This window comes from Colletotrichum jinshuiense, chromosome 5 (assembly GCF_051148585.1).
Source record: "Colletotrichum jinshuiense chromosome 5, complete sequence".
NCBI lineage: Eukaryota > Fungi > Ascomycota > Sordariomycetes > Glomerellales > Glomerellaceae > Colletotrichum > Colletotrichum jinshuiense.
In genome coordinates, this window is record NC_139312.1 from 1,232,332 (window position 1) to 1,260,294 (window position 27,963).

Below are 27,963 nucleotides of genomic sequence, written 5' to 3' on the forward strand. Positions count from 1 at the left end.
AGAAGTCTTGCGCGACCTCCCCATTCAACAACGAGACATATTGCGTCAAGAATCCTTTCGTGGCAGATTAAACGTCTAGACATAATCTTCCTGTATCTGTCCGTGTGTCCTCATCCATCGTAGAACCTTTACCAACGCAGCATCATCGACCAGTCCGAAAGCAGAGAAGCAGACCGTATGGTATTCCCGTAACTCCGAAGCCATGCCAACGGGCACGACGTTGTGATCTCGTACCTCTATCCACCGATTATTGCCATAGCGTCTAGGGCGCCGGGTTCTCTCTCACGACGCGCTTGATACGCTTCTCATATTCCGTCTTGTCCTTCTTGAATAGGCTGTAAGCCTCGGCTTGCGCTGGAGATTCGGGGTTGGGATCATCCAGCAAGTTTTGAATACCCAGCAGGATCTGTTTAACCGTGATCGCTGGCTTCCAAGCCTCCTCCTCGTTCAAGATCGACAGGCAAACGGTGCCGGAGGGGTAGACGTTGGGATGGAACAGGGGCGGGACGAATTTGCCTACGCAGTGTTTGTCAGTTCCGTAATTCGTCTTCAGATACCGCTTGATAACTCACACTTGGGCGGCTTCGTGGGGTATTCTGTTAATCAAGGCCTGAAGTCAGCAAACGTTTTCGGGAGTGATTTATGTTCCTGAAGCTCAGGGTAACCCACCCTCAGGGAATGTGATCGTCAACTTGAACAGCCCGCCCTCCCAGATGGTCTTCTCCTTTCCTGGAATGCCACACTCCCAGACCTTCAGATCCAGTGTTCCCGTCGACGCATTGCGCTGAGGCTTAGCGAAAAAGCCGAAGGGATGGTCTTTGCGCCATTGCTTCCTATGACCAGTCAGACACCGGTTATGGCGAGACTGCGCAGGCAGAAAACGTACCGCTCCTCCTGGAGTCTGTTCTGGCAGAGGGACATCGTAGCAATAAGTATTGGGTGCGTGGAATTTCGGCCGTACGTCGACGTCTGATATGTAGCAGTTCGCTCGCGTGTAGTCGCAATGGTATGGGCAAGGCTGGTGTGCAGAATCGGGATGATTCCGGTCTCGTGAGACTTGGTATCCGGTCCTGTCTTCGATTCTGTATTTTCGGAAGGAACGATCTACCGTTCACTACAGAGGACAGAACGACTAAAGCTAAAGTCGTTTCAAGAGTGGTCGGCGTGTTTGGGTTAAGTCCGCGGCTAGAGGAAGGCGTTCACGATTGACCGGAGGTAAGGCGCCTTGGACTTGCCTCACTGAATGCGCCGGCTGGGTTGGAAGGCGGTGGAAGATTTTCGGGTGTACCTCGTTGGTAGGTACGTACCTCGGATGTCTGTCAGTAATAGGTGGTAAAGGGTAAACTGGAAGGCATGTATTTGGTGTGTATTCCACAGGAGCTCAGGGCGCCTCGGGAGGGGCAGGGGCAGGTAGCGGAACGTTCAGTGGACAAAAGAGAAAGGACCCCGCGCTAAACCACATTGGCGCACCAGCGCGGGGTGCTGGGAATCTGACGTGGGGCAAATGGAACTGCCCAGATGCAAGGCAAGGAGGAGCTTCAGCCCGTTTCCTCGGCTTTCACCTGACAGTCCGTCCTTCTGCACTACAAAGCGGCGATCCCAGCCCCGTGCGACTGTCAATCCTGGCCCAGCCCTTGCGCGATTGACCATTGCCTGCAGCGTCCCGAGGCCCCGGCTATTGTCGCCGCATTCTGACTGCGCGCCGAACGATTCTTTGTGCCGACCATATCTACCGTTGCTTTGGAAGGTTGCTCGAGCTACATGTGCTAAACCGCCACACGCCTAGACCCTGAGATCATTTTATTGCACACAGCTCTTCATAGCGCAGCAGACTTGTGCTTCCACGATGGAGAAGGACGGCAGCGCAGCTGGCGCTGGCAAGACCAGCGAGACGAAGCCCGCGGCACCCACAGTTGAGGAGAAGAAGCCGGCCGATGTGTTCGAGGACGTGTCGGATCCCGACGAGGATGATCTAGACGACTTGGATGGTGCGCTACTTGACCACGACTTTTGTGAACGACTCCAAAAGTGCTGACGCTACTAGACATGCTCGATGACTTCGCGGCGGTCAAGGTGGACTCCAAAAAACCCGAACAACCAGTTGCGCCCGCTACGTTTGGTCCCGCAAGACCGGCCACGGTCACCGAGGACGAGGCAGACGATAAGACCTTGGAAGATATGCTTTCTTCCGATGACTTTGCCAAGCAACTTCAGGCTGGCATGGCCGACTTGATTGGGGAGTTTGAAAAAAACGTACAATATAACCGTCTTGCGTGTTTCCCATAAATCAACTGGCTAACCTGTTGTTATAGCCTGAAATGCAAGCACAATTCGATAATGTTTTCAAGCAGATCAGCGCTGCTGCAGAAGCTGATACTTCCCCCCAAGGGGCAGCACAAACAAAGGCATCACCGCAGCCAGCGCCGTCCTCCAGCAAAGCGCCAGCTTCGGACCCGATTGCCGACGGCTCGTTCCAGGAGACTATCAGAAAGACCATGGAGCGCATGCAAGCGTCGGGAGAGCAAGCGACAGCCGCCGCAGCAGAATCATCCACCGAGGACTTCCTCGCCGAGATGATGAAGCAGCTCGGAGAAGGCAACCTTGAAGGCGGTGGCAACGAGGAAGAGTTCTCCAAGATGCTTATGGGCATGATGGACCAACTCACCAACAAGGAGATTCTGTTCGAACCCATGAAGGAACTGAACGACAAATTTCCCGAGTGGCTTGAAAAGAACCGCGACAAGACACCTGCAGAAGATCTTAAGCGGTATGAGGAACAACAAGCTCTGGTGAAAGAGATAGTAGCCAAGTTCGAGGAGAAGACCTACGCAGACTCCAACACAAAGGATAGAGAGTACATCGTCGACAGGATGCAAAAGGTAAGCAAGAAGCGCGTTCATCCTTTGTTTGCAGCACTAACATGCGACAGATGCAAGCCGCCGGGTCGCCACCGTCTGATTTGGTTGGCGATATGCCATCGGCACAGGAAGCATTTAACGCAGATGAGGGGTGCAATCCGCAATAATTGGATATCCGTGACGTATGTCCGTCAGCTATATTTCCACACAAACAATAAGTTTTTGTGAGTTTGCACATGCATAGAAACCGACCATGCCGTGTATCTCCGCCTTTCAAGGCCCAACACCAAAAACAACCCAGATTCCCAATGCCCTGACTTGACCAAACGCCACAATGCAAACAGAACAACCTCATCATCGTTCACCAATTCCAAGCCAAGCTTTTCAAGACATGTCCATCTGTTGAGAAGACATGTCTGGTTCAGTAGACTCTTGCGATACCATATTCATGAATAATGCGTCGTAATCGTCGTCGTCCAACAGGTTGAAAGAATCCGATTGCGCGCGTTGCGAAGATTGCACGGGTTGTTGCGCTTCAGAGGATTGATCATAGGACAACAGTAACGCGTCAAGCTCTTCCTGCTCTTCCTGTGCGATCGCATCGACCATCATATCGTCGACCCCTTCAGGGATCTGATGTGCGTGTTCCAGGAAAAGTGTCGCCGCATCCTCAATATCTGCTTCTGAGAACACTGCGTCTCCTTCCAACTGCTTGGCATAGTATCGCTGCCGCACGTCACGGTCCCAGTCAGACTTCAGAAGCTATTGCAGACATTAGAATCATTCACCCAGATAACGCAGTAGGGTTGCCACATACCGTGCCTTCCATATCCCGCCGCTGGTACGTTCGATCATCCGCACGCGACCTTACGTTTTGGAGAAACAGCTTGCGCCTACCCTCCTGCGCCTCTTCACGTTTCCGCACTACTGGATTCGGTCTTGCGGGACGCGACGCATATTTGAATTTGGGTTGTGGGATAGGCGAAGACTTTGTGTGCCGGACGGTATTGTCATCGATAGGCGAGAGAGGCGATGGCGCGCGGATTGGCGACGACGAAAGAGGCGACGGAACCGCGGGCCTAAAATCCCAGGAAGTCCGTTCGCTAAAGATGGAAACAGGCCCCGCGACAGAGAACATTTTGGTGCTTTTATTTACTTCTGGTGTCTTTTCTTGTCGCATAGAGCTGGTGTTAAGAGCAAATGAATTGCTTCACAAGTGACGACGTTCTTGAAGATGGAGTGTGCCGCTATAGCTATCGCTGCTTGCTTAAGTGGAAAATGGCACGGGTTAATGGAACGCGACCTGGACGCGGTCAGACTAGGCGTTTAGCGCCACATCACGTGTGGCTTATGTTTATCTGTGAGATCCGCTTTAGAAGGTGGGTCTCCCGATTCGGAGTGAGCTACCTAGTTCATGCTGTGCTTAATTGCGGTCAATGGGCTGGACCTTCATCCCGGCGGTTCCCGAACGGACCCCGAGGCAAGGATCGACCTGTTCTGACGAATGAAACGTGCCGCGGGGGGTGCCACCGAGCGTTCCCCAACGATGCGGCAGGCGCAAAGATTAAAGAAAAAAAAGGTCGCTGGGAGAGGAACTGACGACATTACATCCAACTAACTGCCACCCCGAAGCAATTCGACCCTTGGAGACTCCACTATCTGTAGCGACCTGTTGGGAAACCATATCGAACAGGCCCTTGCATGCACAAAAGCAACTCAAACACACCGCAACACCTAGAATGAGAGTCGGCGCAGACCATACTCGCGTTTGTATGATCATTGGCGGCAGCTGGCCAGCGTCCAGATGAAGGCATTCTCCCTCTTCTCGCTCCCATTGCGCCGGCTCAGCACTCAACGACCATGGACTTGCTCCAGTTGCAGCGCCAGCCCATTGGCACAGCAGTCTAGCAGGCTACCGCGTCAGAGACTCAGCAACAGCACCCGCGGATTCTCGTCGACCGGCACCAAGGCTGCAGCCGGCAGAGCATCACCGAAGAGTGGCGGTGGACGGAAGGGTGGCCGCGTTTGGCTCCTCGCCTCGGGTGGCGGCGCAGCGACAGCGGGTGTACTCGCCTTCACCGACGACATCAAACACGGCTACGATGCGGCGGAGCGCGCTGGCCGGGTCGCCGCCGCGCTTGCAGTATGCATCAACGAGTATGATAGCCCCCTTCTGCGGAGAAGTGCACGCCTTAGTCCGATCTTTGCTGACACAATTGCAGTTACCGAACAACTCTCAACCAGAAGGAAAAAATCGAGGACCCCGAGTTGCAGTCTAGAATCCTGAAAGATTGCCACCAGCGATGCGCCGACCGAACCCTGAAGGTGTTGGAGAAGAATGGTGGCATCTTCATCAAGTTGGGCCAGCATCTGGTAAGAGCCTCCATGCCCTATCGTCTCTAGACTCCGAGATTAATGAAAGAACAGAGTGCGATGAATTACCTGCTCCCCCAAGAATGGACCAACACCTTTATCCCCCTTCAGGACAAATGCCCCGTGTCCTCATTCGAGTCGATCGAGGATATGTTTCGAAAGGACACCGGGAAAGAACTATGGGACTACTTCTCCGAGTTCTCGGCCGAACCCATTGGTGCCGCGTCTTTGGCCCAAGTACACACGGCAACCGTGAAGGATACTGGTATGAACGTGGCGGTTAAGGTGCAGCACCCGAGTCTCGGCCAGTGGTCTACCCTAGACCTGGCCCTGACGAGATTCACGTTCTCGACCCTCAAGCGATTCTTCCCGGAGTACGACCTCGAATGGCTGTCGGCTGAGATGGACGTGTCTCTGCCGAAAGAGCTGGATTTCAGGGAAGAGTCTCACAACGCCAACCGCACCAAGGAACACTTTGCCAGGCTGCCAGAGCACCCGCTCGTGGTCCCAGAGGTTCTCTGGGCAAAGGAGCGGATCTTGGTCATGGAGCGTGAGTCTGGACACCGATTGGACGATCTCGAATACCTCGACGCCAATGGCATCGACCGTGACGAAGTCTCTGCCTCTCTGGCACGCATCTTTAACGAAATGATTTTTGGCGAAGGCGCCCCCCTGCACTGTGACCCCCACGGCGGAAACTTAGCTATCCGCAAGAACGAGTCCCGGCGCGGCCTCCGTGGCGGACACAACTTCGATATCATCCTCTATGACCACGGCCTCTACCGAGATATTCCCCGCGACCTACGACGCTCCTACGCCAAGATGTGGCTCGCCGTCATTGATGGCGATATGAAGCGCATGCGCAAGTATGCCAAGGAAGTCGCCAACATCAACGACGAGCAGTTCCCTCTTTTCGCTTCCGCCATTACAGGCCGTGACTGGAGCATCCTCAACAAGGAGGGCTCCGTCCTCCAAACCCGCACTGCTGACGAGAAGAAGGAGATGGGTGACGCCCTACAGGAGGGCTTGATCGTCGACCTTGTCCAGCTGCTCGGCCAGGTCCCACGCATCATTCTCCTCATCCTCAAGACGAACGACCTTACCCGAAGCCTCGACGAGAACCTGCACACGCGCCAGGGCCCCATTCGCTCTTTCATGATCCTTGCGAGGTATTGCACACGCACCGTCTTCGAAGAGCAGTTGGAGAACTTGAAGCAGCGTGGCTCGCTGCTGTGGCCGCCCAACACCATCCGGCTTGTTTCGGCGTGGATCGGATTCCTGAGAGTCGAGGTCAAACTTGGAGCTTTCGAATTGTTTTTGAGCCTGAAGAGGGTTTTGGGGCTGAAGGGCGTTGAGTTTCCTGCACCGGGCATGTGATGTATATGATATTTGGAACATAGACATATAGACTTGTAATTTGACCCTTGTTTATATATAACAAATTATTCAATGTTTTACTGTATGACTATCTCACAAGTTGCGAGATGATTAATTGAAATTTATAATAAATTGGTTTATTATCCATTTTATTCAATATTGAATTTTGAAGTATCACGAATGCACATATAAAATTTGCGAAGCGGACGGTTTAGATGGAGTTAATAATTCGTGATGAATTTCACATCGCAGATACACATAAACTTGTTTTAGGAGGCAAAGTCCTAACAAATTCATAACTTCTCATCTCGATGACGAGTATCATCAACTACTGACAAAGAGTTCCTTTACATGTTATCAAGACGCTCCTGCGCAGATTCCTTGGCCTCATCGGAAACATTAGGATTTTTCAAGGTACTGACCGGAGAACAGTATTAGCAAGGGTAAAAATTCATAGGCCATGATCATTAAGTTGAAGGAGAGAGGATGGGACTCACGCCTTGAGGCCACCGGCAACGTTGCCAGGGTTCTTTCCCTCATCATCACCAGATTTGGCGACATCGCCACCGTTGAACTCGTTCTCGAGGATCTGCTTCGAGTTCTTCTTGGACTCCTCGGAAGTGTTTGGGTTGTTGATGTTGGCCTTGTGACCGCCGGCAACCTGAGCATCGGTAGGCATATTGGAGGTTTGGTTGTGGGGATAAGTTTGAAATGGGGTCTGGGGTAACTGGTAAGTTGAAGTATTTATGATTGCAATTGTTTGTGGTGATGATGAGAGGAGGGAAGCGAATTGAAGAGTTGCTGGATCATCCCCTTCTTATACTTCCCTCGCACGTCGTTGAGAAGTATAGAACAAGCTCACATTCGGTAAGCACCAGGAAAAACGTAACAGCTTCGTCTACCCGCAGCTATGCACTACTGCAACTGCAACAGCACTTGGGAAGTCGACAAGCTTCGACGTAATTGATGGCATCATCGATTCCCTCTCCTGTACATGGTGTTTCCCCCTCTTTCCCTTCCCCCGCACGCAAATCGCATCAAACTAAACAACCACGCCAGGGAACTTGTGGAAGAAGAAGAAAAAGACGATAGTCCAACCCCCGCGTGAGAGACGGAAGCAGGCCGAAACCCGTAAGCCACTGTGGTACAACGCCGCCGCGCGAGTTTGAACCTGTGATGGCCTATTCCTGCACCATCTCTCCTTTCTTTCGATCGTCGGCCACGATGCGGGATGGGCTCTGCAAAGTCATGACGTGTTGAGGGGCCCTGTGAGGAGCCGTCGGTGCCCCGATATGCGTGGGTGTTGATTTTTCTTATTCCGCCAGCGCCCCAAGCTGTGCTTGCGTGCTTGGAGTCGAGCAAGCGACACTGGCCGTAAAGAGTATAACCTCTAAAAGGGGATATGCAGGGGAGAAGTGATCGGACACTATGGTTACAGTTAGATCTCATGCAACCACGTGGCTTAAGTCACCTATGGCCTTAGTTAGGAGTATCGCTCTGCTAGCTTCACGATCCTTGGGATGCAACACCTGCTCTAATTACGTACCGGCAGTAGAAAATGCGATCTAGGACGAGGCGGCGCTAGGGGAATACGGTTCCTACCCCGGCCGTCGCCCCCTCTCCTTCCGATCGATGAGGCGGTATGGGGAAGGGGGGGGAGGGGGTGGCATGGCGAGGCACCGGGCGTAGGCAGATGCACGATGTCCACATTAGCCAATCTGGTGCAATGCTACGCTTGAGCTTGCTACGACGTTTCCGGAGTCTGCAAGGAAGATCTGTGTGTCTAGAGGGGCCGCTTTGCTACCCGGCAGTCTTGTTCTTGCATGTCCGCTTGGATATTTGCTCAGTTTGTCGTCGTCATCCGGGTGATGGATCAGCATCCTCCAGCCAGAATAAGAAAGCAAAGCTCAATACCTGACGTAGCTTACAAGGACTATTACTTCTAGCTGGTCGAAGGCGAGTGGGAGCGAGACAATCAGCACGATGCCAGATCCTGTCCTCGTTACAGTGCCCAGTCATTGTTGCTTTGATTTGAACCGGAGAACTCGGCATGGTCAAGCTTGACCGGGTCTAATATGGAACGAGGGATGATATGCTGACGCAATGGCAACTGATCGTGCAAAAGTGCACCCGAATATCAACCAGTGAACCGGCAATTTGAGATCGGCATTTAATATGGGAAACCTGGATAGAACACAATGTGTCATTATGCCCAAAACCGCGAAATTTTGCTCAACACTTACCCTCCCAGTCCTCCAGGGCCAGAATTTTGGGGCTGAACTTTTACTTCGATGTGTGTTGTGTACGCTGCATTTGTGGTGGGGCGTTTTAGACAATGAAATCAAAGAGTGGCGGCGCTACTATGTGTTGTCTGGCACGCCTGCTTGTCGCTGACCTGCCGGCGCAATAGAAGAGGGGCGATGATTCATTGCCCTGAGAGGTCATGATGTCAACGACTAGACTTGTAATATGCGGTTCAAAGCACAGACTTCTCGCGCCAGGAGCGTTTTGTCCGGTGGAATTGGAGAAGGTAGAAGATTGTCTTGCGTAGCAATCGCTGAGGGAAGATGAAAGAAGGACGCAAAAGGGGAGGCGCGGATTCCATACATATCCAAGGCATCGGGAAGTTCGCTGCATGCCTAACAATCGTTTGCTTTTCATCCCTACGCTTTTCGACATTGGCTGGCCAGGCCGGCCGTCTGACCACCAGAACCAATTGGCCCCCAACGCGGGACACAACCACCTACTAGCGTTTCCAGCCAACTAGGTCAGACGGAAATCTAATTTTAAATTCATCTCTTACTACTCTGCGAATTAACTAGGCTTAATGGCAAACTCTCTCTCGCGACCTCTTGTACTGTAACACATTTGCACTCGATTGGATAAGAGATCGGTAATCAGGGCACTGCCTAGGTTCATTGGCGTGGACGGAATCTAACTTGGTAATAACAGACGTACGAAGGTCTTACCATGTACAGAAGAGGACTTCCTACGTAGTCTTGAGTTATAAGTAATGTGTAAATTATATGGATACAAGAGCAGGGAAACAAAGCAAAATAAAAGGATGATTTCCAATGAAAGTGTGTAGTTCCGTCAGCCATTGAGGTTCTGTGCTTCACACATCTTCCGGTACATTTCGCTCTTGGCAAGCAGGTTCTCGTGGGTCCCTGCCTCCAAGATCCTTCCGTTGTAAAAGACACAGATCATGTCTGCGTGGCGAACAGTCGAAAGTCGATGGGCCACGGCGATGGTGATTCTGCTTCCCGTTTTAGCAGCTTCATTGAGAGCATCTTGGACTACCCTCTCTGACTGTGTGTCCAGAGCGCTCGTCGCCTCGTCCAGAAGGAGCATGCGAGGGTTTCGGATGAGAGCCCTCGCGATGGCAATGCGCTGGCGTTGGCCGCCCGAGAGCTGGAGGCCGTTGGATCCACAGGGAGTGTTGAGGCCCTCAGGTAGGGATGAGATAAAATCCCAGGCGTTGGCTGAACGACAAGCCTTAATAATGTCCGACTCGGGAACAGCGTTGGTGTCCTCTGTTGGAACGCCCATTGAGATATTGTCGCGAATTGTGCCAGGATAGAGTTTTGGTTCTTGTTGGACGAGGGCGACCTCTCTGCGGAACGACCAAGGATTCATGGCATCCAGGTTCGTGCCATCTAGAACGAGGTGGCCGCTGACAGGATCGTAGAACCGTTCCAGCATGGCGATCATGGTACTCTTTCCACACCCGGATGCTCCAACAAAGGCAACGAACTGTCCTTTCTTGATCTAAACCAGACGTATTAGGTGCGAGGTTCGATACAGGTAATGAGAAGATCATCAGGAGGTACATCCAACGCCAGACAGCTCCCCATGATAATGAGAGCATAGATTTACATACCTGAAGGTTAACGCCACGTAGGACACGCGCATCCGGTCTCATGGGGTATGAGAATTGAACCTTGTTGATATCGAGGGATTGAAACCCACGGGGGCCGTTGTTACTGTTATCGTCCGTTTCTCGGATAGTGGGCTGAAGTTGCTCAAGCCAGAATAAGTAGTTCGCCGCACCACAAGCTTTTGTCATGCCTGACCGTGGTTAGTATCAGCTTAGTCCAGGGATGGGAAGCGGAGGTTTAGACTGGACGTACTGCCTGCAAAACCAAAAAGAATGGAAGCTTGTTGACCCGAGAAAAACACTGCCAAGAATGCGACGAAGAAGTTGACCATGGTCAAGTCCCCGAAGGATACGAGTCGGCATCCATACCTACAGTCATGTTAGTGTGTATGTTTAACGAGAGTTATAATGGATCTGAACTGACCAGAATCCTAATGCCTGGAATGCGTATTCAACACTCTGTGTGAATGCAAAGGGCAGCATAATCAACATGATCGGCCGCCTCGAGTCAGAGATTGCATGCTCCAGCTCATTATTGTAGCTCTCAAGAACTGAGTTCTCGATCGCCAATGAAGAAACTGTTCGGATAGCACTGATAGCTTCAGATGCGACAGAAGCGCTTGCCGAGAATCGTTTTGAAATCTTGGCCTCCATGGCTGATTCCATTCTGATACGAGCGTACCCAGAGGCCAACAAGGGTGGAAGTCCAGCGAAGATGATGACAACACCCAATCTCCATCCGTATGCCAGCGCCACCACACAGCACGATAACACTCCCACAACAGAGACAAATATCAGAGCGACGTTGAAACCCATCAGCTCGAAAACCGCTTGAGGATAGGAGTCCACCCGGCTTGATAGAGCGCCCGTGGTGTTCTCAGGGCGATCGAAAAACCGCAAATCTTGACGAAGCATATCGTTCATTATTTGCTTTCGGTACTTGTGGTTGAGAGCCTGGCTTAGTGTTAGCAATGCAGAAATTGAAGCAATTACAGTAGTAGAGATACTTACTTGGGCAATAACGTTTGACGCCCAACCGACAATGAAATAAATGACGAGACAGCCACAAGCCAGGACGAAGAACATTAATGCAAAAAAGTTTCCTTTCTTCTGCATCGCATTACCAGTAAGCTTGAAGACCTCGATAAACCTCGACATGAGGATCGCCTGACCAGGGTACGCAGCAGCTGCTAGTATGTCAGTGACGATGCATACCTGAGGGTAATACGAGTGCACTTACCTGCACCCAAACAAGCCATAGCCAATAACATATACACGGGTCGTAGTTCGGGGGTTGTTTTCACGATCCTCCGGATTGTTGAAAAGAGGCCCAATTGTTTCCATTTGTCGTAGTTGTCCCGGTCTAGGTCAGACTCGAGGCGCCCTCTTGTAGTCGTAGAATACCGCGTTAAAGCGCGAGTAGGCCCAGGCAGCTCAGCTTTGTCGACTTCATCCTGATCAGTCTCCGAAGAGTCGTCAGATTCCAGTTTCGGCTGCGAGCTCACAGACAGATCTTGGGCCTGTACCAAGCGAGCATATACGCCATCGGCTTCTAGAAGGGAATGGTGTGTGCCCTGTTCTACTATGCGGCCCTTGTCCATGACAACGATGTTGTCAGCATTGCGGATTGTCGCCAGCTTATGAGCAATGGTCACAGTCGTACGGCCCTTTGAAACATTGTCGAGAGCTTGCTGTACAACCTCCTCAGCATGAGGATCCAAAGCGCTGGTGGCTTCGTCGAGAAGGAGGATACGCGGCTGCGATATCACACTCCGAGCAATAGCTACTCTCTGCTTTTGACCGCCAGAGAGTAGACCGCCACGTTCTCCAATAACTGTGTCATAGCCGTCCGGAAGCAAGGAGATAAATTCATGAGCGAATGCGATTTTGGCGGCTTCTTGGACCCTGGCCATCTTGTCCTGATGCGAGTCGTTCTCCCATGAAGTGCCGACAAGACCGTTGACAATGTTATCGTAGACTGTACCCGAGAACAAAACAGGCTCTTGTTGAACAAGACGCACGTGCTTTCTCAACCACTGGACATTGAGTGTGTCGATGGGCCGCCCGTCCAACTTGACGGAGCCAGACATCGGGTTATACCATCGCTCAATTAGCCCAATGATGGTGCTCTTCCCGGATCCACTGGCTCCAACCAAGGCCGTTACTTTGCCCGCAGGAATACGCAGGCAGAAGTTCTCTAGTACAGTAACTCCGGGACGCATGGGATAGCTGAACTTGATATTCTCGCAATCGATTGTGCCCTCAACTTCTGAAGGTTGGTCACCCGATTCATCGAAGGGGTCGATGTTTGAGACACGGTCCATCAGTCTAAATAGCTCTACGGCCGCGGAAGCGGCTCGGCTGAAGTCAATCAGATAGGGAGCTATAGCTGTTAGACTTGAAGAAGCCACAATGACTGACATCAAGACTCTGGATTCCGTTAGTGACAAGCAGAGGATTAGGGACAAAGTTTCAACTAACATGAAAACATCACCAGGCTTTTCCACCTCCCCAGTGGCAATCATTCGAATTGCCTGCCAGAAACACAGGGCCATACCCGCGAATATAATAAAGGGAGTTGATATACGGGCGTCGCAAATTGATACACGGGCGTCGCTCTTACACGGGCGTCGCCATCTAGTGTTTTGATTGGCTAAAAAATCAGGTACATCCCCACTAAGGCGGTAAGGGCATCTGCAGTAACATTTCCTTATCTGTTTTATTATTCAACCACTTCTAAGCAATTCTCTTTTAAGATTTATAAAAGCGTAAATTGCAGCCTCCTTATACCTAGTTTTATAAATCTTAAATAGGCTAACTATGCTGCATCTCTTATACTATAGATTACTACTTTCTTAAGCGACGTCGCTGTACAGGCCTATGCTCGTCCTTATCACTAAGGAGCATTTCCTATTCACACCGTCGCCTCTAAACACTAGGCTGTAACAGCTGCCTACTTGTATTATCACCTGTAGTCTTCCCTCTACTAAGAGCACTAGATTAGCTCCTTGTTTATTGCTAGGATGAAGTTGAAATCTGGCTTTAACTTGGCTGAGTTGTCTCCTGCGTCAGCCTTACTACTATTAACTTATTCCGGCTTCCTACAGGGCGGCCTTGCTTACAACCAGCTGAGGCTTGGCTAGTACGGACTCTACTAGTTTAACTAGCTGGCCGGCTTTTCTAAGGTATAGCTAGCTGTAATAGAACAGGTTGTGCTATATTTTTTAGCCTGCTATGGAGAGAAGTCATAATCTTTAGGTTAAGGATCCGACGGTATAGATTAGAGGTAGACGACTCCTAAAGGCGCCACTAAGAGTAAACTTCCTACTTGCTGAAAGTAGCTGAATCAGCTATCTTTAAGTAGATCTTGTAACAGTATGGGATACTAAGCTTAACTGAAACAGAATAGTTATTACTATACTCCCTAAGGGGGGCTGGGAATAGCCTCTTGCTAGAAGGCATCGCCTTTTATACTAGCCGGTATTACTTCCTAATTAACGCTAGATAAGTTGATGAAAGTATTATCTAGAGTTTGTTAAGGTATTCTAAGCTGCTGCCTATATACTTTCAGCCTGTAAGTATCTCGTCCTTTATATAGGCCTGTCTAAAGCGTAGCTCCTAATTACTAATTATATCCTATATAACGTTGATAAGTTGATATAGGTAACTAAGACTATTAAGAAGGTAACCCTTAATGTTGTTGTTACTTAACTCTATACTAGAAGTAATATAAACACTAAAGTTCTAGTACTTCTAAATAAAATAGTATACCTATTATGCTCTTAAAGGTATATATGTTGTATAGAGGTACTAAAGAACTAATTGTTAGTTGTTAAACTCTTTATAGAGCTTAGTTTAGGCCTTCTTAAAAGCATGCTTAATCTTAGTAAACATAATAATCTTCTATATAGTTAAAACCCTATAATAGGTATAGGGAATCGCCTTATCTACTAGAGTATTAATATACGCCTAGTCTTTATCGCTAAGTTCGGCTGTTAGTTGTATTGCTTAGTTAACATCCTCCTTATTAGACTTACTAGTATTACTATTACAGCTATAGTCCTTAATCTATTTCTATTTCACTTTAAGTATAATATTAGAGTTAATATAATAAATATAAAGCTGTTACTAGACTTTAGGAAACTATTTATCTAGTATAGCTTTTATCTGCTTGTTGTAGTCTGTAATAATAACAGTAGGTTGGTAAATAGAGTATTATTTAATTAGTTAGCAGATGCTTATTAAGAGAAACTAGAACCCTTCTAGTCTTTTATTGTTAATAAGACTAAATACTGTATTAAAGATAGACCTAAGGTAAGTCTACCTAGTAGCTTGGAATAGTAGGAGTTTAAAGTAATTAGTGTTATATATGTTGTTAAAGCTAATTACTTTAGGAAACTGCTTCTATATTTAAAGGCAGTAAGGAAAGGTCTATATAAGGCTAATAAGGCGATTAGGCTTATCCTCTACCTATTTAACAACATATAGGATCTTACGTTTATTAAATAACTTAATTAACGCTATAGTTAGTGAATACCCGCCTAGCTTCTTATAGTTAATTTAAGTTCTAGCGTTATAGATGTCTTGCTAAGTAAATATTAATTTAGAAAAATACTTTTAGATAACGGCATGTATATTACAGGCCTAAATCCTAACCCGCTGGCTTATAGTTTTAACAGCATCTTAAACTAGCTAAGTAAGCCTATAATAGGAAGGGTATATAGATGCTTTAAGGCTAAGGCTATAATTATACTAACTATACTAGATGTCTAAATAATAACGTAATAGCTACTTACCCTCCTCTTTAGCTTCTATAATAACCTGCTATTTACAGCTATACTTTTAAGACTTATACTGTTAAATACTAGCACCCTTAGTAGGTCTAGAGTTATTAAACTGATTGTATTAAAAAGTATATCGTATAAGCCGACCTTAAGCTTTATATTTATTCCGCTTTATAATACTAAATCTATTAACTTTTATAAAAGTATTAACTTAATTAAATAGCGCTTTATAAGTTGGCTTTAGGTTACCTAGGATTAGTAGGTTTAGGATTTCGCTTAAGGGAGGAGAGGATGATTTATTACTTTAGGTTTAGTAGGAGGCTGTAGTTTGAAAAGATGCTAGACTTTAAGGAGAGTTTTATTAAGGGGGTGAATAGGGTGGTGGGTTTATTTAAAGACCCTATTTATCTTGCTATAGACGGGTATGCTCTTGTTATTAAAGAAGCGCAGCCGTTAGGTTTTAATTAGTCCTAACAACCTGTATAACAAGCTTAAGAACACTATTAAACTGTTCTATAGTAGGCTGGGAAGGTTGTTAAGTTTCTTCGTTAGGAGGAGAGTGGCTGCGCTCTAGTGAGAGTTGTGGGAGAGTAGTAGGCTGGATAGGGGTTTTACCCTTTAGGTCTAGAAAGTGGCGTTAGAGATAGAGTCTAGGTTTTATACTAGGGTAGTATAGCGGGTGGTATATAAGAGGGCGTGTGTCTTGTATTAACCTTAATAGGAGCTTAGTAATAAGGTTGCGCTAGCCCTAAGGATCACTAACTCTATAGAATTAGCTAACACTAGGACGGCTGCTTTCTAAAGAGGGAGATGACGGTAGTAGGCTAGATGATGGCGGTATATTGTAATTTATTGAGTATTATCGTTTTAGACGAGGAGATTTATTTATAGAAGTGTTACTGCTAGCTTGGCGCTGCAGGATATCTTTAATTTCAGCTGTAGAAGCCATTATAGGCGTATATTGTAGGTTGTGTATAGTAGAGCTTTCTATAGGGAAAAAGGGTTGGGTACTTTGTTGACATCTAGTAGAATTTGATTGCACTAATAATATTTTTTTTAGCCAATCAAAACGCTAGATGGCGACGCCCGTGTAAGAGCGACGCCTGTGTATCAATTTGCGACGCCCGTATATCAACTCCCATAATAAAATACTCGGCGGAAAACATGCATCCAAGAATGAGATTCTTCTTGTTCCCAAGACGGTGTGCCTCTTGAAGATACTTGTCGAAATCCCGTACCAGTCTCGTTCGAAGATCAAAGGCTTGAACATTGCGGGCACTTGATAGGATACTCTCGGCGAATGAGCCACCATCCGCGTGGACCTTAAGGATTTTCCCTTCAATTGAGGCTTCCATGGTGGAACTGATGCCCATAACCAGAAGTGTTGCCGGGGCAATGCAGCAGCAGATCAATGTCAGCTTCCATTGCGTGACAAATGCCAGGATGAAGGCAGCTAAAAAGCAAGCCAGGCCTTGAACAACAAGGCCCAGCTTTTCTGAAATACCAGCTTGGATGAGCTTTCCATTCGAAGTGGCCTGCATAGCAATTGACCCGCCGATTCCAGCGTCGAAGTAGGCAATTTCTTGGCTGAGGCCTGCTTTGAGATACATATAGCGAATATTCCGAGTGATTCGGTAGGCAGCGAGTGTGAATAGAGTGCTGTAGCCGTAGCTGAGAACGAACCGACCGATACCTATGATAAAAAAGCCCAAACTTTTGAAATTAGCGTAGAACATAGCTTGGATCGAGGTATCTGGGTGCACAACATACGCAAGCTTGGCTGCATCACTACGAAACGCCGCTGGAGATGAATTGCCTGTGGTGTAGTCTGTAATGACAGTGATAAACCTTCCAAATACCAGGTTTACCATTGCCATTCCGACACCTGATCCCATGGCACAGAAGGCAGCTACGGCTTGCATGGAATATTCGGTGGTCGTTGCATATCGAAAGATTCTCTGTGGAAAGGGGGTCAGAACTCGTAAGTCGAAATGGTATAGATAAAGACACTGGTTTCGAGCCTCAGATTTTACTCACGGCATATCCTTCCCCTGGGCCAATTTCTGCCCCTTCGTTCTCAGAGTCTGACCCCCTTGATTTCCTTGTTTCCTCCACCAGCTTTTCCTTAGTGCCCATGTTTACAAGAACTTGACAGAACGGCGTAGGGTTTGCGATGATTAAGTAACGAATGTTTTGAAAAAGAAGAAATTAGGTCCTGCTGTTCTCAGGTATATGTTATAACAGGTCAGAGACGAGAAGTGTAGATATGATAGGAAAGCAATACCAAAAGATAGGGAGTGCTGAAAAGAGAGGAATGTGGTCACATATGTATCTTACAATTTTGACTCGCATCTCGGACGCGGAATGTGACATGCTCCGCGTGTGAAGTCCAAGTCACAAGGGGATATTTGGTGCCATCTTAGCTATTGTTCACATCTTCTCGGACGCGGGATTCCGATCCTCTGAAGCACCGAAGATGATGTATCCCACGAAGGTACATGCCAAGGACGCCACGAGCCACGTAAACTACGATATGAACTAGAACTTTCGGGCCATAAGAAAGGGTGCGGAAATTAGATACCTTGCGGACCTTTCGGTACTAACAGAATCCTTATCCTAAGCCTGGGCATACGTTTTGGGATGTGAGTTGAAGCAGGATCTCAACACAAGACCCACCTCGAGATGGTTAGTGCTGAGAACTGGTACCGAGCTGGAGTCTACCATGTGGATATCATGTCTTCGCCAACACAAACTGAGACCAGCTGTACAATTGGGCAAATATTGAAAGGCACCCTTGGCCTTTGCACTTGTGAATTCGACGGCACAGGAAGTAGTTACCAAGGTCAGCCATACAGAATGTCAACAGTGGGGCTGTGTTGCGCGATCGAAGTTAGCGCGCAAACCAGGGTCTCGGGGACGGGATTCACGGGACGCGTTGTGTTGAATAGCTGGGATCGATGAACCTCTTGACAATTTTAGGTCGCATTGGAGATCCACTTCCTGCAATAGGTAGAAACCGCTAGATTACCATTGTTGTCCCCTAGATCGATTTCCTTCTCATTTTCAATGCGGTGCTTCAATATCCCCCTTTCCATTTCGCTTCTTTGTTCTTGCAAACAATACATCTTCTCTTTCAGAATTCACGCAGTGGAATTATTCCTTGGTAAGCACCCCTTCAAAACATTGGGGATAGTCAAATCCTTGGTTTTTTCTTTTTCTTTTCCTTTTATAGACCCACTATCTCTAATATGCACCAAGAACTGAAAATAGTATTCACATGATCTGTTGGAGGAGAGAAGCATCGGTCATTGTTTTAAACCTGGAAGCTATCTCTATTCCTGTTTTATTATACACTTGGTCATTTCGCCGACTCTTTTCGCCATGGGAACTGTTAGTTTTTACAGGCACGCACCTGAAAACGATCATCGCCAGTCTCCGCCACCACTTATCGATGACGACCGTAACAATGTCAACATCGTTTCTGAGAGTAAGGTTTATGAGCCTCAGATGCAGCGTAACCGCTCCACTATTCAGGTTGCTTTCATGGCTTTTGTTCTAGCCTCGATTCCCTACGGACTCGCGACAACCCTTGGCAACCCCATCACTACAGGAGGCCCGGCCAACATCATCTGGGGATGGGTAGCCGTATCTTCAATGATAATTTGCGTCGCTGCATCTCTTGGTGAGATTACCAGCGTGTATCCCACAGCCGGAGGTACATCATCCCATTCGAACACCCGTCCAGGATTAATCTGCTTCTACGTCTTCCGTTCAACTGCATATGGACATATAAGATATAACTGACCGTGTTCGCGTATTCAGGTGTATACTACCAGACTTTCATGTTGGCTCCCGATAAATGGAGACGTGAGGCGAGTTGGATATGTGGCTGGCTTTTTGTCGTTGGCAATATCAGCATCACTCTGTCTGTAACATTTGGCACTGCATTATTCATTGTAGCATGTATCAACGTGTTCGAAACACAGCCGGGCGTCGGTCTTCTTTCTGGGGAGCCGTATCAAGTGTTTCTCATATTTGTCGGTATTACACTTTTGAGCAATGCTGTCTCAGCACTGGGAAACAAATGGCTTCCCTGGCTGGATGTAAGAGACACATCTTAGTTCCTGTAAACCGTGTCTTGACTGACAATTTAGACTGCCGCAATCGTTATGACTTTTGCTGGGGTTATTGCCTTGATCCTCACCGTTCTCGTTGTTGCCAAGGAGGGCCGCCGAAACGTTAAATGGGTTTTCGGTTACTTTGAAAACAACTCCGGCTGGACCGACGGATGGGCCTTCTGCGTTGGACTTCTCCACGCTGCATACGCCACTTCATCAACTGGGATGATCACTTCGTAAGTCATTCTTCACTAAAGCCTTTCCCATGATGTCGCAAGACAAAAATACAATTATCTGACTTTGAGTACTCCAGTATGTGTGAAGAAGTCCGACAACCTGATATTCAAGTCCCAAAAGCCATGCTCGCCACTGCTCTCATCAACACACTTGCAGGGCTTCTTTTTCTTATTCCTATTGTATTTGTACTCCCGAATCTGAGGTTTCTTGCCAATTTTGCGGCAGCCCAACCAGTTCCTGTCATCATCAAAAGCGCAGTGGGATCTTCTGCGGGAGCATTTGGTCTACTCCTGCCCCTCATCATTTTGGGCATCATCTGCGGTATTGGATGCATTACTGCATCCTCTCGGTGCGTTTGGGCTTTCGCCCGGGATGGTGCGATGCCAGGAGCGAAGCGATTAATGATAATCAATCGAAAGCTGGACGTTCCTCTCAACGCCATGTTATTAAGTTTGGTTATACATATACTGCTGGGTCTGATCTATTTTGGATCGTCCGCGGCGTTCAATGCCTTTTCTGGTGTGGGGGTGCTGACTCTCAATGCATCATATGCCACGCCTGTTGCGATCAATCTTCTTACCAAGAGGAAGCAGGTCCAAGGATGCAGATTTCCACTCGGCGCCTTCGGGTATTTTGCCAATGCTGTGGCAGTGGGTGAGTCTGAGGTTTACTGCGCTGTGAGTAGTCCTAGCTAACCTATTAACAGCATGGTCAGTCCTCGCGATTCCGCTATTCTGCATGCCTCTACGTCTGCCAATTGAGGTTACCAGTCTCAACTATGCTTCCGTCGTCTTCGTTGCCGCGTGTATTGTCTCCAGTGCTTGGTATTGGGCCTGGGGATATAAGAACTACACCGGGCCTCCGGCCCGAGCCTGAGAATGGGATAATCCGGCAGTAAAGTCTCCATCAGAAGGAGGATAGTCCTCTTTAGCGGTACAGGGTATGCATAGGTATGATGAGGAAGCAGGTGTTGCATGGGGTACAAGTGAAAAATATTATGGTTTATAAAACATGCATTTAGATGGTGGCAAAAGTGCTTGAATACTTCGTCAAGTCCCAAAAATAAAACTCGGATGAGGATATTTCTAACTCAGTCCGTACAGCGACCGGAATCCTTCTCCATACAGTATCTTCATCCCATACTTCGGTTGCAGACCTTTTTACCAATATGATAATTTTGAGTCCACTTGTAGTACTTGGCCGACCTAGCAACTTTCATGACTTGCACGTATCATTATCTCACGTAGAAGGTTTGCGACAATGATGTTTTATGATTGAGATCAAAGTCACTCGTTAAATTGCTGTCGATATTTCTGCATTTATTCTCAGCCCCAGAGAAAACGGACATGATTCAATTCGTAACTAATTCTGAAGATAACTGGTTAAAGAAGTATATGTTTTGATTACTGTTTCTAGCAATATGTCTTGTTGGAGATCTCGAACCATTCGACTATCGAAACGCCTGTCTATAGTAGGAAACACACTGTCGTGCTTTTATCCTAACTGCTGGATGCCTACCATTACATATAACCATATCATACTAAGCTCATGCTCTCCGATTCATCTCCATCCGAAAGAGACTGAAGTCTTTGACTACCAGACCTTGAGTAGCTCAACAAGTGGACACCAGCGAATGTAAGCAAAAGCCCACAAACCAACGAAAGAATCACGACAATCTTCGATGTGTTCAACCCATTGAAGAGGGCTACAGAAGCGCAAATAGTTGCCACTGTAAAGAACACGTAGTACAATGGATTTACACTTCGAGTCGTAGTTAGTCAGAAAAATCGTTCGGGATCCGAAGAGGGGAGGGGCTTGGTTTGGCTAACTCACACACTAGAGGGGAACAGAGATAACGCCATATTAAAATAATGCATTTGAATCAGGATACAGCCTGCCATGATAATTGGAAAAGTATACGTCGATGGGTGTATAAATTGGTTTTCACCAGAAAACGTGAGTTTCAGTGCAATTCCAAATGCCTTCGTAGACATGACTGATATCGACCCGACAGCAGAGCATATTAAAAGATAGACCAAGGGACTTTTGGGCCCATGAACCGGTGCGATCTTAAATATCATTACCAATGAGAATGCAACCACAGCAAAAACATAAAAAAGAAATCCTAGTGGCGTTGATCAGTCGTTAAATCAAGAGAGTGCGGTATGACGGGAAACTCACTGGGTTGCACCGCATAGTGAAATATCTGCGCAACGGTCTTGATCTCTGCTTCAGGTGGTGCATGGAGAACGATGATTAGAGTACCCATCAAACAAATCGCAATGGCGAGTCGATCGAGTACTCCCAGCCTCTCCTGGAGAAAGTACGAGCTGGCTAACGCGCCTGCCAAAACGGAGAATGCCCCGAGCGGTGTGACGAGCAGAGCTGGCGCAAAGGCGTAGGCCGCCAGGTTTCCCATTTCCCCAATGACCACTGCTGCTAAGTTAGCCCAGCTTTTCCGGGATTTGAAATGGCCTTACGTATTGTCATCCCCATCCACCATGTTGAACTTGTGAAGTATGAAAAGCGCCCTTTCGCCGAACCACCATCTTTCCAGGTGTGCAAGTGACCCTAAAGATGTCCTGTCAGAATTATACAGGTTATGAACACGGATTTAATTGATTACCTTCTTTGTAATTGCGAAACTAGTGCCTAGTAATAGCAGTATTAGCAAAAACGAATGGAAAACACCGTAGTGGGATTCACCAATGGCAATATTCGACAGCAAGGCCAGCATAAAACCTATGTGTCTTGTTCCGTAGACCAATTAGCGAACTGTCTACAGGTTGATAAATGATCCTTGGTTAAGACCGGTGACATCATACTTGTCTTCCATGATTTTTGGGGATCCCCAAATCGAAGTAATGACAGTTAACTTGTTGCTCTAGACATCAAGGTATGGTGTGTGCAATTCAGCGACTAAATCAGTTCCAGCATTGATGGCCATTCTTTGTAGCATTGTAAGCTCAATTCAAGGCCTTTCAGGGGGCTTGGCACTGAAATCAAGACATTCGCTACCAATCCTTAGTTGTCGCTTAGAAGTACTAGCTCCGACGCTTGGTTTACCAAAACTCGGTGGCGGGCCCCACGGACACCGCGTTAAGTCATCGACGGGGTTCTGGTCGCGGGCCCCGCGGGCGGCGAACAAGGCAAGCGACGAAGGACCCCGAGGACAACCTCCGCCACCTGGGTTAGCAGAAACAAAAATCTGCACCTTTCGTGTAGCGACGAGAATCCGCAGCGAAAAGCACGCGCTTTTCGGATCGCATTGCAAAGGGCCCGCCCCCGCCCGTATTCGGCTTCGTATAGACTTATGCAGGGCATTGATTTGCTGCTGTTTCCGTCCCTGTCGTGTCCTACTGCAGTCGGTACACAGAGAAGCAAGCTGTATCTGCTAGATGACTAGCATGTAACCTACTCGGACTTTCAAGAAACTCTTCTAGATGATTGTGAGTTACGGAACGGACAACTTGCAGATCACTGCATAAATCTCAACCACACAAAAAATGTCAGGCATCGAGACATGGGGTATGGGATCTGAGCGGACCCAAGGTGTAATAGACAGAGAGGAATATGGATATCAGGAAACTTAAGTATAAGTAGTAAGGCAAGATCATCTTCCGTTTGCTATTGCCGTCTAAATCTAACCTGCATTGGCATTGCCGCATTGTACTTTCTCCATTTCATTTGATATATCAAATCCCTAAGAAACAATGGCGCTTGAAACCATGGTTGATGCCGAGCTTTCCTGTTCCCCGAGTACTTTCTTTGCAATAGGATCTGTCTTAATTGCATCTTTTATCTTTCTTTCAAAATCAGGGCTCTATCCTGAGTTTCCCGCCGTGGGCGTCGAAGATCAGGGATGGTTTCGTCTTTCTAAAGCGCAGGCAAAATGGGCCCAACACTCTCGGCATATTATAGAGGATGGCCGCAGGCGGGTAAGTGAATTGATCAACTCGTTCTAACATATTTTGGCTACCCTCTGAACGTCTTAGTTTGCAGGCTGTTTCCAGGTCTTTACCAGTGTCGGGCCCAAAATTGTGATACCTAACAAACTTGTTGACGAGATTCGCAACCATCCTCACATGAGCTTTTCAAAAGCCCTAGAGAAGGTATTCCTTTCATTTTCTTGGTGTTACCTATGAAACCCTGTTAACCCCTCAGTCTATTCTTTTCTGTTTCGTCAGTCGATCGCTAGTTCTGCAATGCTAACTGTAGATAGGAATTCTTTGGGACCTACCCAGGTTTTCTCCCTTTCAAAATATCACTGGCTGCGGATGTCCTGGTTGAGGTTGTTAAAAGCAGACTCACTCAGTCACTCAGTTGAGTAAACACCGGATTTCCAAGCTAGTTTCTTCGTCTCTAACCTGCAAGTGGAACATTAGATCATATCACGGAGGATCTGTCAGAAGAAACCTCAAAATCTACGGATGCGTTGTTTGGATCACCAGAAAGTGGGTTTCGAAATAAAGCACAAATAATTCGAGGCCCTGGGTTCATGCTAATTGAAATTCACAACAGCGTGGGTGGAGGTCACGTACAAGCCCGTGCTGCTTGAGCTGATTTCACGAATCTCGGCGCGCGTTTTCGTTGGCGAAGAACTGTGCGAGAATCAAGAATGGCTCGACATTACCAAAGATTACACTATGACTCTTTTTGTCGCCGTTGAAGCCTTGCGCCAATGGCCCTCATGGCTGCGCCCCGTCGCCCATTGGTTCATACCCGAATGTCGCGCAGTCCGGGCCCAGGTTGCCAGAGCCCGCAACATCATCCAGCCTATCATCGATTGCAGAAGAGCGAGCAATTCTGCGAAGCAAGAAGCTGGCGAAGCCATGTCGAAGAAGGCCGATACAATTGGTTGGCTAGATGCCGCCGCGAAAGGACGGCCCTACGATGTAGCTGCCGCTCAACTTGGTCTCTCCTTCGCGGCAATTCACACCACTACGGAGATGCTCAGCGGTCTGATTGGCGACCTTTGCGAGAACCCCGAACTTTTCGATCCATTGCGAAAGGAAATCAGCACCACTTTGGCTGCTAAGGGATGGACAAAGGCGGCGCTTCACGACCTCAAGTTGATGGACAGTGTGATGAAGGAGTCGCAACGTCATCATTTTGGAGATATTGGTAAGATACTTCTCTGACCTCTGATTTTTTGAGTTTATTTTCTTGCTATATTTAACTTGTAGCACGAGACTTGCACTAACGGCTCCAATGTTGTAGCTGCGATGAGCCGTCTGGCTGATCAGACCATTAAGCTCTCTGACGGCAGCGTGATTCCGAAAGGCGCATTCACCATGGTGAGCCTCGAAAAGATGCATGATGAGACCATCTTCACCCAACCAGACAAGTTCATTGGTTCGCGCTTCTTCGAAATGCGCCAAAACCCTGGACAGGAGAATAAGTGGCATTTCGTCACAACGTCTCCTGAGCATCTTGCATTCGGACATGGAAAACACGCCTGTCCTGGTAGGTTCTTCGCTGCTAATGAAGTAAAGATTGCGCTTTGCCATCTTCTCTTGAAGTATGATTGGAAGTTCACGCAAGAGGGACGCAAAAAGGATAGGGTCTATGGTCAGATGATGGATGCCGACCCTACCGCCACCGTTTTGATCAAGAGAAGAAAACATGAAGCATGAGGCAAGCAACCGACTTCAAAGGTCCCACACTCGGACCAAATCACTCATTACCATTCATCCCCGAAAAACGACCCTACACCCAGAGACTTTTCTTTCTATCCCTACTTATCTACATTCTCATCTCTCCTTCACAATATTTTGCTGTCTTTTCAAAGATTTTCTCCTCTCCTCCTTCATCGGCCATATGAGATAGCGTGTAGAAGAACAAACAGAAATTGAATCATTATGCAACTGAAATTTATCAATGGATCCCGCGATACCATAACTTTTCATGCGTGCAGTATTTATTTTATTACTACGTCCATTATATAATAAGTGGTAAACCCGGAATCAATGCCACATATTCGCAACAAAGCCTGTTTGCTGATACAGGCCGATTATACTTTTGGAATCGGAATATCTGCCACGGGTCAAATTTCAATACAATACCCGAGGTTAATTATTAATTAACTGTTCTGTCAGATTGTGTGTCTTCATTGTTTAACTTAGTGTTGAGTAGCAGTCGGTAGCACACCGGGACAGTCACACAAGCCCTGCAAAGGAACAGGGTCAGGACTATTTCTTCTCCAACGCCGCAATAGTTTCCTTCGTTACATTGTAAGGATTATACAGTCAGTCGCAGACAGTTGTATTGACGCTGCTGTGGGCAATGGCGCTCTTGCGTTGTGCGCTGCCATCTGTGGAGGAGGGAAATAATGTCAATACTCCAGTGCTGTTGTAATCGGGGCGAAATACGTCGGAATTGCTTTTTGACCTCCTTAGTACTGGATACAACCCTTTTTAGCTGTTCCAGTTATTTCTTTATGTGGGCTTGGCTTGACATCTTTTTGAGTTGTTGTCATAAGTCTGACAGATTTCGCTTTTTGGTGGCGAGGTTGTGTCGGTGACGCTTGTGTTTTCCCGCCAGGTTCTGCAAACATACTTACAGCCGTTGTCCAGGATTGTGCTATGACACATAAAGTTATTTAATCTTGGGCGTGCCTCTTCTGCTACCTGCTGTAATAGCCAATATAAGCCCAATGCTGCAGTTAACTAGTATTAGTTTAAGTATCCAATCTTGTCGCTAAATTTCATCTTTTAAATTGCTCAAAATAGAGTTTTCCTGTATGTTACAGCAGAAATCGGGACAATTGCCTTATGAGGAGGGCACTTTGCAACTGCTCACAAGGTAGGACACCTGCCTATCAGCGCCTACAGGCAGTCCCTACCTGGCGCCAGGCACAAAAGCTGGCAACGGCAGCATTGCTCTCTAGCGTAGCCCCTTAACCGAAATAGAAACATCACCTATTTTGACTGTGTGTGTCAACAATACTTATCAAGCGACTCCTCTGATGACACAGGACAAGGCCAAAAGACTCGCGAAGCATATTCTATGCATTGTGTCAGGCTAAGCTAAGGTTGCGGTTGACTGCTAGTAAATTTGTCAGATTGCAGCGTTGATGACGGCGGTCAATGTGCCCACTTGCTATTATTGTACGAGACACGGGCATGGCCAACAGGTTAGTTACATCTTGGCTGCCACTGCTTGAGCAACGTAAGCTGCAGAGGATATTCCAGCTGACAGCCCATGCATGAAATTCGCATCAATAATGCCTCAGCCGAGATTGACATGTTGATTTGGATTGGTTCCCTCCCCACCTACCCCTCTTTCGTGATTGTTGGGTTGAGCTCAGCCTGCCTTACCTGCACGGCTGCGAAGGTCTTTCTAGAATATCCCGCGTTCAATACGGATGCAGAGCCTTTTGCGAGCGAAAACCCAGTGTATCGATGCCTAGTGATTTCAATGACCTAGAGGCGATGCATTAATCGACACACACCAAATTGTTCAAACGACGTGTTTGCCCTGCGCCCTTCGCATTCGCGTAAGCCTGCTCCCACGTGGTGCCCGACGCAGCAGCCCAATCCTCTGCCAGTTCTTGCAATGGCCATGGAAGCGGTGGGTATTGCCGCCAATGTCATCGCAGTTGTCAACCTATCAGCGAAACTGAGTTGGATGTGTGGCGAGTACATCAATAAAGCCAGAAAAGCAAAAGAAGACATCCATAGGCTTAAGACCGAAAGCGACGCACTCGGTCGAAATATTGGGCAAATCGAAGAGCTGGTAGGAGATAACAGCAGAGACGAAGGTCATAAGCGCCAGCTAGTCGCCTCTGGGCAGTTCCGCGAGGATGTGAAACAGTGCGAAGAAATGCTCCAAAAGCTGACGGAGAAGCTTGACACCGAGAAAAATCAGAGCCGCATGAAGCTGCTAGGGAAATCTCTCAAGTGGCCATTCTCAAGCAGCGAGGTTGTACAGAAGATTGAAAGCTTGCGTCACTGGCGCGAGTCATTCGGAATGGCATTGCAAGTCGATTCCTTGTGAGTAGCGTTTTTCTGGCAAATTGTTTGTGCCGCCGCTAAGTTATCCCAACAGACGTATTGCACTGCGGATGAGCGATGCTCTTGATTTCGGCAAACTTCCTGCTGCGAAAGGTGCAGCCTTCGACACATACGACGACGAGCTGGCACCAGTCTGTCACCCAGATACAAGAAGAGATCTGCTACGAATGATCGTAGACTGGGCCGATGATCCAAACGGAAAATGCATATTCTGGTTGCGTGGTGTAGCGGGTACCGGAAAGTCTACAATATCGCGAACTGTTGCGGGCATCTTGGCAGAAAGAAAACAGCTTGCTGCTACCTTCTTCTTCAACAGAACGTTCG

At 47.8% G+C, this 27,963-nt stretch overlaps 7 protein-coding genes across 7 annotated transcripts; 3 read left to right on the plus strand and 4 right to left on the minus strand.

The window, feature by feature from the left end:
* Positions 1 to 262: 262 nt before the first annotated feature.
* Positions 263 to 921, minus strand: EsH8_V_000336 (E2 SUMO-conjugating protein UBC9; the record flags this gene model as incomplete). Its single annotated transcript, XM_083272852.1, has 4 exons — positions 263 to 516; positions 573 to 596; positions 670 to 833; positions 887 to 921. The coding sequence occupies 4 exons, from the start codon at positions 919 to 921 to the stop codon at positions 263 to 265; spliced, it is 477 nt and encodes a 158-aa protein (XP_083125567.1).
* Positions 922 to 1,003: 82 nt separating this feature from the next.
* EsH8_V_000337 (Pex19 protein family-domain-containing protein) lies at positions 1,004 to 3,025 on the plus strand (the record flags this gene model as incomplete). The annotated part of the gene is made up of 5 exons (XM_083272853.1): positions 1,004 to 1,006; positions 1,787 to 1,988; positions 2,045 to 2,253; positions 2,313 to 2,879; positions 2,930 to 3,025. 5 exons carry the CDS (start codon positions 1,004 to 1,006, stop codon positions 3,023 to 3,025), a joined length of 1,077 nt encoding a protein of 358 aa, XP_083125568.1.
* Positions 3,026 to 3,242: 217 nt separating this feature from the next.
* EsH8_V_000338 (uncharacterized protein) lies at positions 3,243 to 4,038 on the minus strand (the record flags this gene model as incomplete). The annotated part of the gene is made up of 2 exons (XM_083272854.1): positions 3,243 to 3,620; positions 3,676 to 4,038. The coding sequence occupies 2 exons, from the start codon at positions 4,036 to 4,038 to the stop codon at positions 3,243 to 3,245; spliced, it is 741 nt and encodes a 246-aa protein (XP_083125569.1).
* A 624-nt stretch (positions 4,039 to 4,662) lies between these two features.
* Positions 4,663 to 6,608, plus strand: EsH8_V_000339 (ABC1 family-domain-containing protein; the record flags this gene model as incomplete). Its single annotated transcript, XM_083272855.1, has 3 exons — positions 4,663 to 5,015; positions 5,081 to 5,231; positions 5,286 to 6,608. The coding sequence occupies 3 exons, from the start codon at positions 4,663 to 4,665 to the stop codon at positions 6,606 to 6,608; spliced, it is 1,827 nt and encodes a 608-aa protein (XP_083125570.1).
* Positions 6,609 to 6,955: 347 nt separating this feature from the next.
* Positions 6,956 to 7,287, minus strand: EsH8_V_000340 (Con-6 family protein; the record flags this gene model as incomplete). Its single annotated transcript, XM_083272856.1, has 2 exons — positions 6,956 to 7,025; positions 7,106 to 7,287. 2 exons carry the CDS (start codon positions 7,285 to 7,287, stop codon positions 6,956 to 6,958), a joined length of 252 nt encoding a protein of 83 aa, XP_083125571.1.
* A 2,414-nt stretch (positions 7,288 to 9,701) lies between these two features.
* EsH8_V_000341 (uncharacterized protein) lies at positions 9,702 to 12,809 on the minus strand (the record flags this gene model as incomplete). The annotated part of the gene is made up of 6 exons (XM_083272857.1): positions 9,702 to 10,376; positions 10,489 to 10,676; positions 10,739 to 10,854; positions 10,910 to 11,439; positions 11,497 to 11,675; positions 11,726 to 12,809. 6 exons carry the CDS (start codon positions 12,807 to 12,809, stop codon positions 9,702 to 9,704), a joined length of 2,772 nt encoding a protein of 923 aa, XP_083125572.1.
* Positions 12,810 to 23,516: 10,707 nt separating this feature from the next.
* EsH8_V_000342 (cytochrome P450) lies at positions 23,517 to 25,260 on the plus strand (the record flags this gene model as incomplete). The annotated part of the gene is made up of 3 exons (XM_083272858.1): positions 23,517 to 23,562; positions 24,146 to 24,748; positions 24,845 to 25,260. 3 exons carry the CDS (start codon positions 23,517 to 23,519, stop codon positions 25,258 to 25,260), a joined length of 1,065 nt encoding a protein of 354 aa, XP_083125573.1.
* Positions 25,261 to 27,963: the final 2,703 nt, after the last annotated feature.